The sequence below is a fragment of the Amblyomma maculatum genome, chromosome 4 (assembly GCF_055883805.1).
Source record: "Amblyomma maculatum isolate TAMU_Amacu chromosome 4, ASM5588380v1, whole genome shotgun sequence".
Lineage (NCBI taxonomy): Eukaryota > Metazoa > Arthropoda > Arachnida > Ixodida > Ixodidae > Amblyomma > Amblyomma maculatum.
The window spans coordinates 91267706-91285686 of NC_139347.1; the positions used below are offsets into that span (position 1 = coordinate 91267706).

At 46.8% G+C, this 17981-nt stretch overlaps 1 protein-coding gene and 1 long non-coding RNA gene across 4 annotated transcripts; both read right to left on the reverse strand.

Annotated features, from left to right (window-relative positions):
* Positions 1-170: 170 nt before the first annotated feature.
* On the reverse strand, positions 171-4008 carry LOC146191659 (uncharacterized). Of its 2 annotated transcripts, XM_084602182.1 has the most exons (4): positions 3734-4008; positions 3225-3361; positions 2931-3089; positions 171-728 (listed from the first exon to the last, which is right to left on the reverse strand). In XM_084602182.1, the coding sequence occupies exons 2-4, from the start codon at positions 3299-3301 to the stop codon at positions 554-556; spliced, it is 411 nt and encodes a 136-aa protein (XP_084458308.1). In that variant the 5' UTR covers positions 3302-3361; positions 3734-4008; the 3' UTR covers positions 171-553. The 2 variants fall into 2 exon arrangements, with proteins under 2 accessions (XP_084458308.1, XP_084458309.1); XM_084602183.1 differs by lacking the exon at positions 3225-3361 and having other exon boundaries at positions 3734-3996.
* A 5301-nt stretch (positions 4009-9309) lies between these two features.
* LOC146191660 (uncharacterized) lies at positions 9310-15690 on the reverse strand. 2 transcript variants are annotated; one of them, XR_014706673.1, is made up of 3 exons: positions 15556-15690; positions 14032-14157; positions 9310-9546 (listed from the first exon to the last, which is right to left on the reverse strand). It is a non-coding gene; the product is annotated as an uncharacterized LOC146191660 (long non-coding RNA). The 2 variants fall into 2 exon arrangements; XR_014706672.1 differs by having other exon boundaries at positions 14032-15690.
* Positions 15691-17981: the final 2291 nt, after the last annotated feature.

A 17981-nucleotide genomic window follows, 5' to 3' on the forward strand; every position in this document is an offset into this window, starting at 1 on the left:
TTGGTGGACATTTGCGTCACCCTACCCCATTTACCTGGTGGCAGTGCATAAGAAGCCCTCTTTAGCAGGTGATCCGTGAAGAACAGGTGGCATGCAAACAGCGGGATGCAAAAAACGTCAAATTCTTTGTAGCTGAAGAATTTGAAGAGAGTAAGTACAGGAAGCGGATATAAACAAAAAGATCAACATGTTTATTTGCAAAAGACTGGGTCATTCACACTAGCTTGTCTTTTTTTTTCCTTGCACTTGTACCGTGGAACTGGGTTTCCAGCAAAACGAGACATGGTGGGTTTGACTTCGCGCCTTACAGGCACGCTAGTACCGGAAATAGTAATTTCAAATGACGCACCAGGCATCATGAACACAGAGACGACCCGCACATAGGCCGCGGTGAGTAGTCGCCTGCATAGTGGGAAAACAATGTCTGCCTGCTTCAGAACAGTATGGAAGCATGCATCCACCGAAAGCGCTGCACGAGAATGCATCTGTCCCAAAAAGCGCACAATGCAAGTCCGGTTAAAATACTCGGCCCTATTCCACGGGGGCGGGTGCGTTAGCAGCCATGCACTTCGGCGAGCCAGCTGTCGAAGTTCGGCGGTGGCGAGCTGGTGGGTGGAGTCTGCTGCTGTACCGGCAGTTCGAAGGACGGTCGAAAGCGCTTGACTGTATCGCTAGGTGAAGGAGGCGCCACCGGCATGGCTCGCTTGAGGCCACAGCGCAACAGCAGCCTGCGTGTGAAAAGCGAATATGTTACGGCATGCTATTGATCGGCCCTAAACGGGTACTCAACTTATATGATCGGTCGTCGGTATATTTTGGCTAGAAGGGCCTCCGTGGAGGGGGATTTGCCGCTCTTGAGTTGTATCCGACACGAGGCTGCAAGTTTGGGACACCTCCAGTCGCCCCAAGGCGCTTAATTTGAACATTAGCGCAAAGTGAGTATTTGTGTATTTGCTCATGAAAAGGTTGTAACCGGCATTGTGGGTAACTTTTTCTGTGGAATACGTGCCGCATTTCGACAAAGGCGCAATGCCGAATCGTACTCTTCAGTCATCGCCGTCGACACTTCTCTGTTTCACACGAAAAGTTCCGATAATGCCGTTTACAACCTTATTTCGTCATGAGAACCGGTAGATGCCTTGGCTGAAAAGAAGGGAGATTTCGGGGTTAAACCAAGCACCTTGACCTGCCCTTCCCTTTTTCAACTCAATTACCCTTGGATACGCATTGACATTAATCTAGCTCAGTTCAACCACTATCTAGACAAGCGATATATATCCAGCTGGTACAGCTGGCTTTCGCGGCAGTTATTTCAAATACAATATATGTTGGGCAAGTTGGTTACGGACTTGCATATTAACAGCGCAAAGACTGCACAAAGGAGAGGAGGACAGCTTACACGCTAGCAGGCAGAAAGAAAATAAAAATAAAAGATGCGTGCGCGAAAGGTGCATGTGCTGGCGGTTAGCTGGCACGTACGTGTCATACATTACACTCTCTGTACTTAATTTCTTTTGGGGACAACGCCACTGAGCGGATGGAGCCTGGAGTATTTCTCTCGCTAGCGTGTCTCGCTGGAGGAAAATGTCCGTGAAAACTAATAGACTCTGGGGGCGCGTAATTAGGCTAGGACACTTGCAGATTTTCTTTGTCGTAAGGACCACTCGTTACAAATGGGAAACGACGAATCCAAAAGATCATAGCGGCGTTCATGCGTTGCCCATTCCAGTGCATGGGCTGAATATAAGCAGCTCTCCCTCGAGTCAGTATATCAACTAAATATATATATATATATATATATATATATATATATATATATATATATATATATATATATATATATATATATATATATATATATACGCGTGTGTGTGTGTGTTTGCTACACTCGCAAGCTACTCCATTATAAAACCCCGCTTTAACCAAGATCCTTCAATGTGGAATCCTTTTAGCGCAACACACAACGGGAACAAGGCAGGCGTTTTTTTTTTTTTTTTTTTTTTTTTAAAGAAAAGATTCCACCTCCACTTTGCAATTATGAACCAACTCCCAGAAACAACCACGAACGTGCCTCCATGGCCAGCTAGCCACTGTAGCCAGGAATAGCGCGCTTCTGACTCGCGATGGATTCTGAGTTCGGTTCCCATCTTACCAAGCTGCCCTCCGACCAATCATACCCGGCTATAACCCGGCTGTCACCAGCTGACGTATACACCTGCCAGATGCATATTTGTGGATGGATGAATGGAATATAAGAGCGTCCCCTCAATTCGAAACGGGGTGGTGGCAGTTATAATTAATTGCCACCATGATCGAGTTTTTGTTTTCTTTCTTTACTGTCCCTTACATCTCAAATGTTATTTATTCGTCAACTACTTCGTCATTTCAGTTACTATTTTTTTTTCTATAATTTTACTTCTACCCTTCTAACCTTATTATAACCTTGACCACAACGCCGACGCCGGATTTTCCCGTAATATGTAGTCTTTAACACCCTCACGTTAAAATTAATTGTTTCTTGTGACTATAAGGCCCATAAAAAAACTACATATCTATCCTAAAAGCAAACGCCGTGCTTAGAGCGTATGCCATTCGGGATCAACTATACAGCTGGCCGCGCACGCACGTGCTATCATGGGCACAAGTTTGCCCAGTAAGCACAGTCCTTTTTTTTTATAGTAGCGCTTTTTCCTGCCTTCCCTCCTCCTCCCTATCTATCTATCTATCTACGCCGGTAAAAGTTACGCTCGCCTGGCCTCGTGCAACCACTTAATTGACTCCATTTTCGTCAAGGCGGTGGTTGCAGCCTTCGCCTTTATCCTGATAGGATCCTCTGGGAGGAAGTGTCTGCGAATCATTAAAGATCTACTCATTGGCAACGTATTAAACCAGTCTTAAAGGAAACAAACAAACAAATAAAGCTCGCTTGCCTGTGAGCGTCGCCCGATGCTGCTGTCGTCCTCTGCATGAGATCGCGCTCGAACCAGTCCATAGCTTCCATGGCCACAGTATAACGCTGGGGCAGCAAGCGCTCGCGATGAAGAGAGCAGCGCAATTCTTTTGGCGCGCGTTGATCGTGCCGCTGGAAACTGTGGAATTAAATATATATCATATTAAGCTAGTCACGAAAACGCCCGCGCCTGATGAAAGCGAAATCGAGACCAAATCGAAACTTTCGCATGGAAGAACTTTATAAATCGGAGACAAAACAGCAGACGACGCACCGGCCACGCGCACTTGCGTGCAGACGGGCTTTTTGGCGGCCGCCGGCAGAGGGCGCAAAAAAAGAAGCCGCGCTCATCGCGGAATTTTCCACGGCCGGCAACTCGAGAGAGCCGCTTTCACTCCGCGCTTGCTTTTGCTAGTTTCGAGAAAGAAAGTGAAAGGGCCGTTAGAGACCTGAAGAGCGAATGCCAAGACGCACTCCGGTTTTCTTGTTTTGTTGGCGAAGAATGAATTACATGGGTACCCACGCATGTGCTATTTCGGAGCGACGCTGCCGCTCGCTCGATCTTTCCGTTTGCCATACATATAGATACAGCGGAAAAAACTAACACTCAAGTGAACATTATTCATGCGATCTGTGCCTTTCTCTCTCTCGCTCCGTTTTAAATCTGGACGCATAGCGGCACAAATTTAGTCCTTGACTGAAAACAGTTAGTGCCGTTAAATACGTATGCCGCGTAAAATAATTGTATACGCGTTACCAATTCTAGAAGCGGGCAACGAGTACCTTGAAAGCGAGAAGAATGATGTTTTTGCCGGACAGTAGTAGTTCTTCTACGACGACCGTCCGACTGGGAAGACCGCGCGCGGTGTTCTGCTTATCTGTTACTGCTGTTACGCTTATGCGGCTCGTGGGTCGGGCACCTGGCGTCTGCAAGGAGAACTACATGCGCGCGTACTGAGATGAGCAGCCTTGGCAGCCGTCTATGTCGACCACTGATATGCAATACGCTTGAGCAATGGCTTGAGCCTAGATATATTTTGCTTCCACTCGAGGCTAGTTAGTTTCAGCAAACAATTAAGCAAATGGCGTCCGTGATCGTTACCCCTTTCCTACAGCAGATATTTTGCGTGTGAACGGAACGGATATATCGCGACCAATAATGTAAAAGGTGAGAAAAAAAAAAGAAAAAAAAAATGTATTCCGCGGTGTTGCACGTTGCGCCCAGCGCGTCACACAACGCGGCGCTGTATGCTTCTTACGGCAGCGAGGGTGTAGGAGGGGGGAGGTCGCGTCGATGATGTTGACCGCATTATGTTTTCTACTTTCTAGTGTGAATAGTCAATGACAAACGTCCGCTTCTGACAATGTAAACTGCAATGCTTTAGTCTGCGTCAAAAAAAAAAAAAAACGAAATATGTATATTAATATATAAAACATGGACGCATAATTGAACCAACAAAATGCTTCCCGCAGAAATTGCCAGGATTGCGAAGGTGTTCCCGCTCTCGTACATGCGATTAATGAGGATAATGTACACAATACCGTGCTTGCATGGCTGTCATATGTGGGCGGATGAGCGCTAACATATACACGTGGCAATAATTTTATATGCTGTCGAGCAGAGCCAGGACGCAGATTAAACTGTAACGCAAAAATGGCATTAACGTTTCAAGGTTCGAGACAGTGCATGAGCGGGCGACTGTAATTTGCGATTTGACTTTTTTCTTCTTACTTTTACGCGGATTAATCTACGTGTCGTCTGCTCAAGCAGGCGGCTGCCGTTCCGACACTCGATCACTTTAAAAGCGATTTACGTACATGCTGTAGTAATAGAAATAAGACTGAAAATATCAAGTGCAGCAACATAATCTTGTCGAAATTTTTCTCGAGAGAAAAAGTGTGGATTTGACTTCACGCAGAAATTCCGCAGGGGGTAGTAGAGCCTCGTTTTATCACGTGACCTGGCAACCTGCGCGCTGGATTTGAACGGCGTTGGTTATTTCGTTATAGGTTTGCAAACGTTCGTCCAAATTAGGGTGATTTTCGAAAATTGTAGACTAGGAAGACGTCTGATGCCGCCACCGGATCCTAGCTTAAATAATAAGGAGGCCGTAGCCTGGCGGCGACTACAAGCCAGAAATTTCCCGAACCCTGTCTGGCTGTTTCACACCCAGATAGATGAGAGAAAAAAACGATAAATGTAAAGCCTGCGAAGCTAGGGGGACCCTCGACCATATACTTTGGGAATGCCCTAAGTCTCCGGGCGCTAGGGACAACATTAAAAGTAGAGAAGCCTGGGTAACCCTGCTGCGAAGCGACGTCCCCGCTGACTAGCAGAAAGCCGTCCGCCTGGCGGCTGAGGCCGCGAATAATCAATGTATATTCGCCAGTCCTTAGTCGCGGAGGTTCCAGCCCCCATTCCTCAGGCCTGCGTGCCAGGAGCGGAGAGTAGGGGGCCTCCTAAATCGGTGGAAATTGAAGTTTTAATCAATCAATCAGTCAATCAATCAATCAATCAATCAATCAATCAATCAATCAATCAATCAATCAATCAATCAATGAACGGCGTTGGGAAGCTGGTATATTTCTAGGCCCTATAGCCAGGAAGCGCGAGCGCGGAGAGAGAGCAAGGTCAATTCAAGAGAGTAGAACTTTTTATTCAGACCGGCCGATGAAGGAGCTCCGGCCAACCATCGCTTGAGGCGGGTGCCGGCGCTTGAGGCGGGTGCCGGCGGCGTCCCACGCCAGCTGTATGGCTACTGGAGCCCAGGGTCCGAGCAGCGCAGCACGTACGGTCTCACAGAGTTGCGGCGTCAGATTTAGGTCCCTACCGGGAGAAAATTATAAGGGGCAGTCAGTCCCAGATGACGTGTTCGAGGGCCCCTCTCGAGTCACAGTGTATACAGAATTCTGATCTTTCTTCTGGTGCCACGGTATAGTGCAGTGGTTAGGCTACTGTGCCGGACTACCCGGGTTCGATCCCGATCGCCAGCTATAGTGCCTAGAATGTACTGACATGTATATTTTAGGCACTATACGCCTGCGGCTGCGTTTCGATGGAGGCGAAAAGGAGTAGCGTCCGTGTGCTGTACGATGTCGTTGTTGTTGTGGCTGTAAGAAGAAGGAAAAGAAAATGTACGGGCCTGCTACTGGCTCTGTAGCTGAGCCACTTCCGCTGCCTCGTGCAGACAGAAGAGAAAATAGAGAAGGAAAAGAGGAAGAGAAAGACGCGCGCCGCAACAACAGCCGTCGTCCACCACCAAAGCGGTGGTGGGTGCAATGACGGCCTACAACAGATAAAAATTCGGTGGCAGGCCAGCCCCGCCGCAAGCGGCGGTGACCGACCTGTCCCAGCCCCATCAGGGGAGAACCAGTCCCATCAGCTCACGCTAGAGATCCTCAGGTAGTCGAAATCAAACCGTAGCCCTCCACTACAGCCCCTAGCTCTTTCTCTCTTTCCACTTTCACTCCCACCTTCATCCCTTCCCTTCAGGTGCCCAGGCTCAGGTGTCCACAGAAACAAGTGTGGCAGATACTGCGCCTTTTCCTTCCTTATTCCTGGCAGCATATATGACTCCCAGTTTGGAGGCGGCGCCAGGCGGAGGCCTGTCTGCAGTTTACGGTAGGGGCTGACGTAGCATCCACATGTACTCAGTCGCGATAGTGCTGTAGAATTTATTTCGCTATAAGATTTGGCACAATGCTCCTAGTTCCAAGCGCCCCTCCCTCCCCCCTTTCTTCTCGCGTTTAGTAGTATCGCTCTTCGCTCCGGAAACAAATTTGAGGAGGCGATTTTGTAAAAGTTCGGACTGATTATTGATTTCCCTTGACACAAATTATGTGCACCTTCAAGTATGTGGCTCATTGAAAATCAGTTGTGTGTTCGTGCTTCGACTACTGTAGTTTTCTGTTTCATGGAACTAAATTCGCAAGATGAGTTGAACAACGTTTTCATACTCCTGGCAGATGTTCGCTCGTCCATATTTTTCAGCATGTTTGTGCTAATCAAGTTCATGATACGTGTCAGTGTACGGGTCTATATGTCTAGTGTTCCTGGCATGCATTTGCCTTGTTTGCACTATTTCCAAGCACGAATGCCGTTGCCGGCTCGCCGCCGGGGAGAACACGGAGGGAACGTTAGTTTCTTTGGTCAAGTACTGCTCTGGAGCAATGAATGCGCATACGTACTACATCAGCAAATGTCTTCCTTCACTTTGCACCGCGGTTTCGTGCCTCAAAATTGAGAGACGCACAACTATCTCGATGATGGAAGAAGTAAGGTTTTTGCATCTGCATGCGCGTACGGCTCCACCCATGGACGCCAAGAGTGTGGTCAGAGAAGAGACGCACCGAAGCAGAAATATATGAGCGCCCTTGAGCGCGTCTTTCCTAGGCCTCCAGTGATTTCATTTTGCGCCTACTCTGAACGGCGAGATAGACTGATATATAAATCGAAAGCTCTTACTGTTCCCCTCTGCAGCTTCTTCGCCGTTTGTGCGTTTGTCTGGCTTGACCGAGAACCACGTAGCAGCTATGACGTCACTCAGTCGTCGCCGCCGAAGGTAACCGCGCGCTCGCAGGGGGTTACGATGCAGACACCTTGCGGCTGGCATATACCTTTGTAACCAGTCGAATTCTTTATTCGACTCCGTACCTCCACTTGCGGAAGCAAGTCGAGGATGCACTCGAAGTCATCCTCCGCAAAACTATAAAACGGGCTCTCGACCTTCCGCGAACATCTCCAATCAGCTGGGCATAATATAAGCACATCTCGGGAGTTGTGGGAAGCCCACTTGACCAACCAAATACACGGTCGCCGCCTCCTCACCCGACTACATATCCAACACACCACTCTATGGAAGAGCGCGTACGCATTCCATCACACTGGAGACGTGCCCTTCACGTGCGCCCTCTTCCTGCGAATGTGACCCGAGATGATTATAATGGCCGGCGCCTGGCGCGGTCAGAATGCCCTGGCTCGCTATATGGATTGAAACCCGGCGTATCCTACGTGGAAGCCTCCGGCCCCCACCAGGGGATGGTATACAGCCGCAGTCGTCCACCAATCGAAAGCAGTAAACGGTTACTTTTCGAGCCCGGGACATGACACACGCGGAGGAGGTCGCCGTTGCGTTGGCTGCATCTCATATCGCACTTTCAAAACAATTCCGATTCGTGAGGGGCCTGTCGGAACGTCGAGAAATTAAGGCTAGCTGGGTACCGTACCATAGCCTACCGCCTTCTACAAAACAGACCCTGCTCGCCGGAATGTTGTTTGGGCTCCTGCTCACATATATAGGACTTGAGGGAAATGAGGCAGCTGATGCCGCCGCCCGCGCGCTCTCTCACCGGGCATTCCCCCCCGACCCCGACAACCAGGAACTATATACAGTTCATTCCTGCCTACTCTTTCAAAGATATCGTTCTCCTATCAATCTAGCCATGGTCTTTATATCCCCGCCCATGTAACGGCCGGCCTCTCAAAGGCGGATGATCCTGCTCAGCCTTTTTACTAATATACTTTGCTCTGCCCGGCAGCTCTCAAACACTTCGACCCTTCTTTCTCGGGCAGCTGTCCGCACTGTGCGGAGAAGTCTTCAGACATCTACCACATGGTGTGGGCCTGCCCATTCAACCCTGCTATCCCCCCTAACACCAACCTCTTCCGGGAGGCGACCGCTGTTTGGCTGCTCTGACATACAGGCCCAGAAGGCCTTGGTGGGGCGCGCCCGCCCAGACGGCCATAGACGTCCGACGGTCGACCGACGGACGTCCGTTCTCGGACCTTCGGACATCCGACGGAAGTCCGGTTATGTTCGATATACGTACAGCGGACGTCCGTCGGACTATCGTTCGTGGATCCGGATCGCGTCCCACGGACGTCCGACGGGCAGCCGGAGGCGGACATTCGGACGTTTCCCGGAACATGCTTGCAGGGCCCGCTATTAGTGTGAAAACTTGCCAATAACATTCGTGTAAAGCTCAGCAAGCATGTGCCATGGAAATTTCAGTCACATACTAGTGCTCAATGCCTTTGTCGTGAGAGTAAAGCAGACAATAGAATATGCAACAGGTTCAAGTTTCCTGTTGTCTGCTTTACTTTCACACACAAAGCACTGAACAGTAGTGTGCAATTAAAACTTCCATCAAAGAGGCACATATGCTAGCTGAGCTTTACACAAATGCACCATTCCTGAAGACATGCTAAGTGCATAGGCATACCAGCATGCGAGGTTGTAAAAAAAGCATTTTTTTTGCCTTTATTGCAAAAACTGCATGCATAAATAGTCTACACTAAAAAAAAATATCGATGTTAAGGAATGGGATGGTAAAATGCAGGCCAACTGGAGTATTAAGAATCTACTTGAATAATTTTTTTAATTATCCTTGGCCGTGACAGCTCTTCCCTTGGGGAGGTGGTGGAGGAAAAGGTATTTATTGAAACCTAATATTTCGGAATTAGCGAGATGATCGAGTTCTGTGTGGGCGGCCTCCGCAGGCTGGGATTCCAGGAGCAGTTACTATCCTGTGCATTTGCTCGATCAGCTGTTGCTAGTCTTTCAGGCCTAAGATGGAAAGAGCAGGCTGGGCTCCTCCTGCAATAGAAGGGAAAATGAAATTCAAGTTATCTGTGCTGAACTTTGATTACACATCTCCAAGGGCAACTGCCAGTTTCTCTCAATTGCTTTTTCCAGATGGCACTGTACGCATGCATCTCCATTCAGAACTGTCACATACTATATAGAAAGGTCATATAACTGCAGCAAAACCCATGCAGAATAACAAAAGATACAAACGTAGTTTGACCAGAACCTGGCATTCAGTATTTTAATGTTTTTATGTCGTCTCTTTGAACATGCCACTCTGAACAAACATGGCATGTTATGCTTGCTGCTATGCACCCTCAGCAATGCCCAAGACATGGAGTGCACATGCAGAGATATTAAGCATAAAGGATGCTGTATATGAACATAAAGCACAGCCAGAGCATTGCAGTATTACACAGGTACGCATTGGCGGCAGAAACCTGCATTTTGAGCGGTTTAACAGGCAGATTTCTAAAGTCATTGTTCCTGCTCTGAAAAGAAGTGATCAATAATAACATCATTTAAAACTGTTACCTTTTTGTTCTGTAAACTGCACATTTCGCTGGTTTCCATGTACCCTCTACCGAAGACATTCCCTGGACGTGTCGGGGGTATATCGACATCAACATCTAGGCTACAAGCGTCTAGAAAGCGTCTCCTTAGAGCAGCTGCGACGAAGCAACTTATCTGATAACATGCAAGCTGCTGCAGCAGAATAAAGATAGACATTTGACATGTGGCTAAAGCCCAATGTGGAAGCATAGCCCGCCGCAGTGATTGCGCAGTGTTCATGCTTCTACAAGAGTTAAAAGTAAAGTTATTTGTTTACCCACAGCGCTATATGCGACATTACAATAGCAAGGCTTATAGTTACACAAAACACAAAAAGCTGATAACCACAAGCTCCTGATGTATTACCGGCAGCATGCAGCATGGATGTATGTCATGGATTTCTCAACTACGCACAACAAATTACAAAAAAAATAATGGTATTTATAAATGCAGCCAGCTGTTCACAAGAAACACTGTAGCTTTTTTATGGGGAAGGTAGTGGGCGCCAAAGAAACTGCCCCTGTAAAGGCGCCTAATTTGCCCCTATGTAATATCGGGGACAAGCGTGTGGACTGCACAAACTGCAATCAAAGCACATAACTTTCACATCGACCAGGGACCATACTTGTCGATGTGAAAGTTGAACGTTAGTTCTTTCATGTGTGCAAGAGAAATAAGGTCACAATTCGTTTACATCGCAATTCTAGTCCAAAATCTACAGACATACTGTCCAGACTTTCGCCCCCGCAGTATAAGCCACCACTTGGGTAAGAGATTAGTAAAAGAAGTGTATAAAAGACATTAGTGCTGCAGCCATAGCTATAAAAATGGCATCGACATTGGAGTACTACCTTAAGGCGGGGCCTAGGGCATTACAAAAGCAAGAGTTAGTGTCCGCTGATCCTCATTTGAACGAACAAAAAGAGGGGGGGGGGGGGGAAGAAATCTACCTCAATTACATGTTTTGAGTGACACCAAGCCGCAGTTAGTATTAAAGATATCACACAGTTTTGTGGAAGATTTGGGAGCGCTTTGCAGCTTTTTTACAGGATTGAACAAAAGAGCTCACCATCTTCAGAAAGGCACATTATATAGAAATGAAAATAGTGAATTTACTGCATCTGGCCACAACAACTTGCACACGGAGAGGAAGATGAACTGAAAATTTTATACATGAATGTACGTATTTACAACAGGTGAAACAATGACCATGATCTATGCCGAAGAGTAAAGAGATCAAAATCTAGCTCAGAACGAGTTCTCCAGGCCGCGGGGCCGTTTCATTAACTTCGGGACTCCGCCCACATTTCTTCTCCCCGATGACAACGAACTCACACATGACTGGCTAACAAACATTTTGGCATGTCTTTCCACTTTCATAAGTTCTTCACCCTCTCCCTAATACAAGCAATGCAAAAGGGACAACAAATTCGTTTCACAACAAACGGAATTTAGAGAATGGACCTCGAAATGACTGGCTCACTAGGTCACATGCCAAACTCTCTCCCCTAGGAAAAAAAAAAGAAAATAAATAATTAGAACCCATCAAAACGGTGTCCCACGTGCGCAACCATTGCCCAAAGCTTGCATCCTTGGCGGCTCCTTTTACAGGGCAATTATTGCAATTATTGGCGTCCGAGTCAGCACCATTGCGGACCACATCAGAAGAGCCAACCCACATCATACCGTCACTGTTACACACTTGCCCTTTTTCAACGCCGCTATCTCCCACCATTGTTAACATCCAGGGTTGGAATCCTCAACGAGACCCCACTCAGCGCGCCTGCACTGAATAATTGTCACTTTTATGGGCTCCCCAACAAGGAAGAGGGCCTTACACCCTTCAACCTGACAGTGTTTTTTCTTTGAACGATAAGCAGTTCTTCCAAAAGAGGTGCTCGTTTCAAAGCTGTGCTGCCTCCGGGTGATGGGTCCAGTCAGCATACTAAGGATCCCTTAGTACGCTTAGTACTAAGGACCCCTTAGTTGTATACTGTTCGTAAAGCTCCTTAAATAAAAATGAGCCCCCTACATGACACAGCAACGAGAACAAACTGCCTGTCCCCGCGTCTTCGAGTGCGACAGCAAAGTCCTCGGAAGAGGGGACTTCTTTCCCTCTCTGCCTACGTTTCCGTTAAGCACTGTAGCTGCTGTAGCTGCCTATCTGTGCGCGTCTCTCCGCCTCCTGTCCGAGGACAAGTGGGAGACGGCCGCAGCTGGGCATTGAACAGGTGACCCAAAAAGAGCAGACTAATAATGGTGCCTAGCATACCCACCGATCCCTTACAGAAATCATTAAAGAAATAAAAGCAACACATCAGATAACACTACAATGTTTCTAAGTACTAAGTCGACAACTCCAAGTCATATAAATATATGTACATCTCCGCACATTAACTAGACAGAAACAGTGCAGAGTAAACTAGTAATTCAGTGTCTAGCAACACTATTAAAAGGGGATAAAGGCCACGGGGGGCTACGATTATTAGTACCGTTTTGCCTTTAAACTACAATAATATACTTGTTGCAAGCTTAAAATCAAAGATTCACGCCTGTCCCACCCACAGCAATGGAACACACATCTGACTCAAGTCTGCAGAGAAAGAGCAAGCTAGACTATTGCAGACGCACCCTTGGTTACTTTTCTGGCATTTCTGAGGGTGAAGAATCTGACTTGTCAGTAGCATGTATACGAATAAGAACCCTATGACAGTAAATGCATCAAATTTTCTGAAGTGGCTTTTCTTTGCTGACCACATATGAGGTGAGCTATAATTTATCCAACTTGGCCTAGGTTTATTCTATGAATAACAAAGCTATAGCAGGTACACAGTCGTCCACTCAGGCTGAACATGCGAGTGCGTGGCATCCACTTTTTGAGATGCCACTGCATCCGTCGCAGCTGCACACCGTAGCGAAGAGGCAGACAGCGTGAAGTACCAGCCTCTAGTCCCTCTACCACCACTGGGGTCCCAAACTAGGGACCCCTTGTTTTTGTCAGGACAGGCCCCCTCAGGGTCAGCTAGTAACCTCCTGTATTTGTATCTGATGGCAATGTTTTCCACCACCACCCATAATACGCAGCTGCGCATCATAGCAGATGTGAAGCAACAGCTCCTGGTCCTTCTATGCATAAGCCACTTTGCCTTGATGCATGCCTGCGCACCATAGTAAAGAGGCAGACGACATGACGCAGCAGCTCATGGTACCTTTACACATGAGCCCCCCATTGTACTTCGATACGCACCATAGCAAATATACACACTACGCCACACAGCTGCTCCTAGTCCTTCTATGCATAAGCCATTTTGCCTCAATACGCACCTGCGTACCTGAGCGAAGAGGCAGACGTGAAGCTGCAGCTCCTGGGCCCTACATGCACAAGCCACTTAGCATCAATGCACGGCTGTGCACTGTAGTAAAGAGGCAAAGGACGTTAAGCAGCAGCTCCTGGTCCCTCTACACATCAGCCATTTTGCCTCAATGCGCATCTGCACACCGTAACAAACAGCCAGATGTGACAAAGAAGCTCCTGGTTTCTCTACAAATAAACCACTTTGCCTCAATGCACGTCTGCACACCGGAGCAAAGAGGCAGATGACGTGAAGCTGGAGCGGCTGGTCCCTCTACGCACAAGCCACTTAGCCTTGATGCATGGCTGTGATGGATGCATTGCTATTTCGCAAACTGCATGCCACACATTCCCATTCAAGCTAAGAGTGGACGACTGTGTCCAATGACAAAAAGTAACATGGTGGACAATGTAAAAAGAATTTGCTGCATAAAGTTTGCTGAAACCAGTTCTACATCCTACATGTAAACAAGCTAAAACCTTAATGTCGAAGGGATGTCCTGTGTGTTTAAAATCATCACGCTCAAACAACTTCAACACTGACAATCATGATTCAATATTAATAATATAGATAATGATACAATACTCACTTTTAGCCATACCAAAGAAATGAGAATGCAAAGGGATGTTGCTGTTTTTCCCCCGTGGATGACAGTTTTCCATGTTCAAAGTGCTGCTTCCTGTTGGCCTACGAAATCGGCTACAGCAAATGGCATCTGAAAAATTTTTGGAAGCCTCATGCTAGTCTTCAACGAGAAAAGCATTGCCATACAGAAGCAGAACACAAATACTTTTACAATACATTAAAAGCACCAACTGCGGCGCTGTTTTTAGGATGACTAGGTAGAGGTTTTGCTGTAGCAAGCCAAATGTTAGCCTTCAATAAGGAAAGCATTCCCATACAGAAACAGAACACAAAATCTTTTACAACACATTAAAAGCATCAATTGCACAAATGCTTGTAAGATGACCACGTACAGGTTTCTGCTATAGCCCACATCATGTGACCAGCGGTTATCAGAAGCCTTGTATGTGAGCATGATGCCCTAGATTCAATTTATGGCTATCACTGTATTAACAAGCATGGGCTTAAAGCTACTTTAATATGATAATCTAAGAACATGGTAAGAGCTTTCAGTGCGACACATAAGCTCAGTATCATGCACTATAAGGTGCTGCATGGCTCTAGTGCAGCTTTGGCATTATCTCGCAGTCAATAATGCAGTGAAGTTCTGAGGAGCCTTTGAATATCTGTAAGGTCAAAGCAACAACAATTTTGTTTTCATCTCACTTTTGCTCAACTCTTTTTTTTTTTTTTTTTTGAGCCCGCGGCTTGCATGGCCTCCCAGTACGCCTGTTTTGCATAAAAGAAGGCGTTGCAGGCACCAGAGCTCACAGCCCAACTGTATCGCGGCGGCGGTATGTCAAATTCGTGCCAGAACAGCGCAGAACAACGGGTCAAGAAAAAGACAAGTGCTGACTTTTTTTTTTTTTTTCTCTCATCTCCTTGTCCGGTTGTTCTGCGCGGTACGGTCCCACATGCATAACCAACATGCGCAAGGTGCTGTCCTGGTTTGTCAAAGCTGAAGGAGAGTACTAAACCTTTAGTTATTTAGTAGCTACAGCCGTTCCTTCTAGAAACTGTAGTTGCCGTAAAGCTCGAGAGAGAAAGATCAGCGGCTGTCCATTAAAAAAAAAAAAAAAAAAAAAAAAAAAAAAAAAAAAAAAAAAAAAAAACTCGCGACGTTTTTACAAGTGTAGGCATGTCGCACGATAGGCTCGAGGAGTGCAAAAGTTTTCTCGTATAGTTTTTACAACTCAGCACGTTGCGCATGGTTAACAAATTAACTCCTTTAAAGCTCGGGCAGGCACTCCTTTATCAGAGACAGAGAAGTTGCGCTGCTTACTGGCGCAGCGTCCAGTAATGCCAAAAAGATGGCCCTCAGACTTGAGGCTGCACTTTAGTTAGTCGGCGCGGAGCCATCCTGTCAGTCTCGCCTAAAACACTCGACCGTTCGGCTGCTGTACAGAGCTGTTTCCTTACGCAAAAGCTCACCACTATCGGTGCATCGAAAAGTTCAACTAAAGAAACAAAAGTTCGGTGAAATACTTACTTTGGAATCAGCGGATGAACAAAGTGTGCCAGCCGCACCAAGCCACAGCAAAAACAATGCTAGCAGTGCATTACAGCCGTGGGTATTTGTAACTGCGCAGAAAATGCAGAACACGGAAACGTGAAGCCATCCTCCATGACTAAACTTCAACTTGTCAGGTGGATTGGATTGGCTCATTTCAGATTTTTTTGAGGATAGGTTCGGTTTCGTTCTTTCTGAGCTTGCTACTTGCTGCGTCTATTCAGCCACTGATTAAAATTTCACCGAAGCATCATGATAGAAACATGTTTAATGGTCATTTAACTTTTAATAAAAAATTTTGGATGGAAGAATTCAACGATGAAACATGCGGAAAATAAAAAGAACTGTTTAATGGAAACGCTTTCTATCGCATCGATTCGCTCTGGCATCATATAATGCAGACTTGACGGCATTACTGATTTATACGCAGTTCAGACGAGCACGACGACTACAAACTATATCATAGCTGTGTAAAAGCAAATCCAGTGGCGGACGTACGGCGGCTGTCCGCTGGGCGAACGGATTCGACCATCCGCTTTCGTACGTACGCCGGAATTCCGGCGGACGTCCGAAATCGGCCGCCGAGTTGCGGCCGAGTTCGGTTGTCCGTCGGACGTCAGTGGCCGTCTGGGCGGGCAGCGGCCTGTACTATAGGGACCCCACCGAAGGCTTGTGATGACTAGCCCTTTAAGGGTTGATCCAATCACACCTCTCTGTATGTACTCATTTCGAGTTATTAAAGGTATTTCGCCACCACAACGCCTCTGCCTAGTCACGTGACAATCATGACGTCACTCAACCGCAGCTACGTTGGAGCCGTGGCGCATCGTTCTGATCTAGATAGCTTCCGCTGCCTTTTAGCCGGTTCCAACGGATCACAACAGCTCCCGGCAATTTAACGGCAGCAGTCGTCATGGATGATCTAGCTGAGACGCCTCGTGAACTGTCTGCGTCTCAAAGGTTGCGAAAACGACAGGGTGAATCCGCCGATCGAGATATTGGTGCACAGAGACGAAGAGAGGCGGGTCGAGCGAAACGTGCCGCTTTTTTCGCATGGTTACTTATTATATATGTTCCCTTCTAGCCAAACAGGGTTAAACCTTTGCATATTTTTTTTTTCTGTATCTCCAGTTATGCCAATTGTACTCCTTAACAATGGACAATTTGTATTTAACGGGATGGCTAATTGTACCGGAATTGGTCTAGCCGCGGATTATAAATAACCACACAGCTTATATTACTGTTAATTTAAAAACCGACCATCGCGGCAGGTATGCGATCGAAGCTCGCCGATACTTTGAAACCTAGAAACTGTTGTTCTCTCTCTCTTGTCATGCATTCTTCCCCGAAGTTTCTAATGCGACCGACATGCGTATTCAATCTAAAAAGAAATCGTGTACGTATGCCTCTCTTACCGCTAAGCGCGCACACGGTACATTCACGACTTTAGGAGAACAGCAGAGAAGTCGCCTAATCTCATCTCGATCCATACACCAAAATCACAGATAGGCGCGCCGAGCATCGCTGTCACTCGCACAGATTGATAAGCGACGGTAGCAGGCGAGGCAACGTTTGCTAACTACCAGAGGTAAGGGTTCGCTTATATTTTAGTGCCCTCGCTTCGCATATAGTTCAGTGCTGCGTTAAACACTCAATACATGGCGTGGTAATCCCCAATAAATATGATATGCTAGTTCTTTAGAGGCAAACTGATCAAATAGGATATTCATTTCAGTTCGAAGTATGTCCGAAGGACGCGGTATATTTTATGACGCTATATAGACTGATTTCTCGGTAAAAAATAAAGTAATTCCAGACAGTTGACTTGCAGCAAGTAACAAAATACAAATGCAAACTATTACGAAATCACTGCTTGAAGCGTGCTGAAGGCCCCGCGGACTCCCCAGTTCTGTTCAAATCCAGCGCGCAGGATGCCAAGTCACGTGGTAGTACCAACGAAACAACGAAACCAACCAAACCAACATTACTGTTCTTTCCCAGGAGGTTATCCTCCTTGGTGCTTTCCATGTTGCTACGATTTGGGCAAAGGAGGCACGCAACGGGGTGTGGCCAGCGTACAGTGACGGGATATCTGAATAAAGAAAAAAACGTATCGATATGATCACTGAAAAAAAAAAAAAGAAAGAAAAAAAAAAAGGGGGGGGGGGGGGGGGGTTCTGGGTTTTCTGGGCGATCTGGAGGGGTGGCATTCAAGGAGGTTATTTACAGTGTCCTGCAACTTTACCGGAACCGTCTTGGAAAATTTTCCCGCCTCGACCGGTGGTAAAATTTTCCAAGACGGTGCCCTTCCTTGGTGGCATCCAGACATCTATCACTACTATAAAACCGCTCACTGTATGCAAATGAAATAAATAATCATTATGTTTCTATGGATAACTTGTTAT

Coding starts and splice junctions, on each gene's coding strand:
- LOC146191659 (XM_084602182.1), bottom strand. CDS start 3,301: ATGAGCGCGGCTTCTTTTTTTGCGCCCTCTGCCGGCGGCCGCCAAAAA. Junction 3,090..3,224: donor CACGCAAGTGCGCGTGGCCG/GTGCGTCGTCTG, acceptor TTAATTCCACAG/TTTCCAGCGGCACGATCAAC. Junction 729..2,930: donor GCATCGGGCGACGCTCACAG/GCAAGCGAGCTT, acceptor TTTCACACGCAG/GCTGCTGTTGCGCTGTGGCC.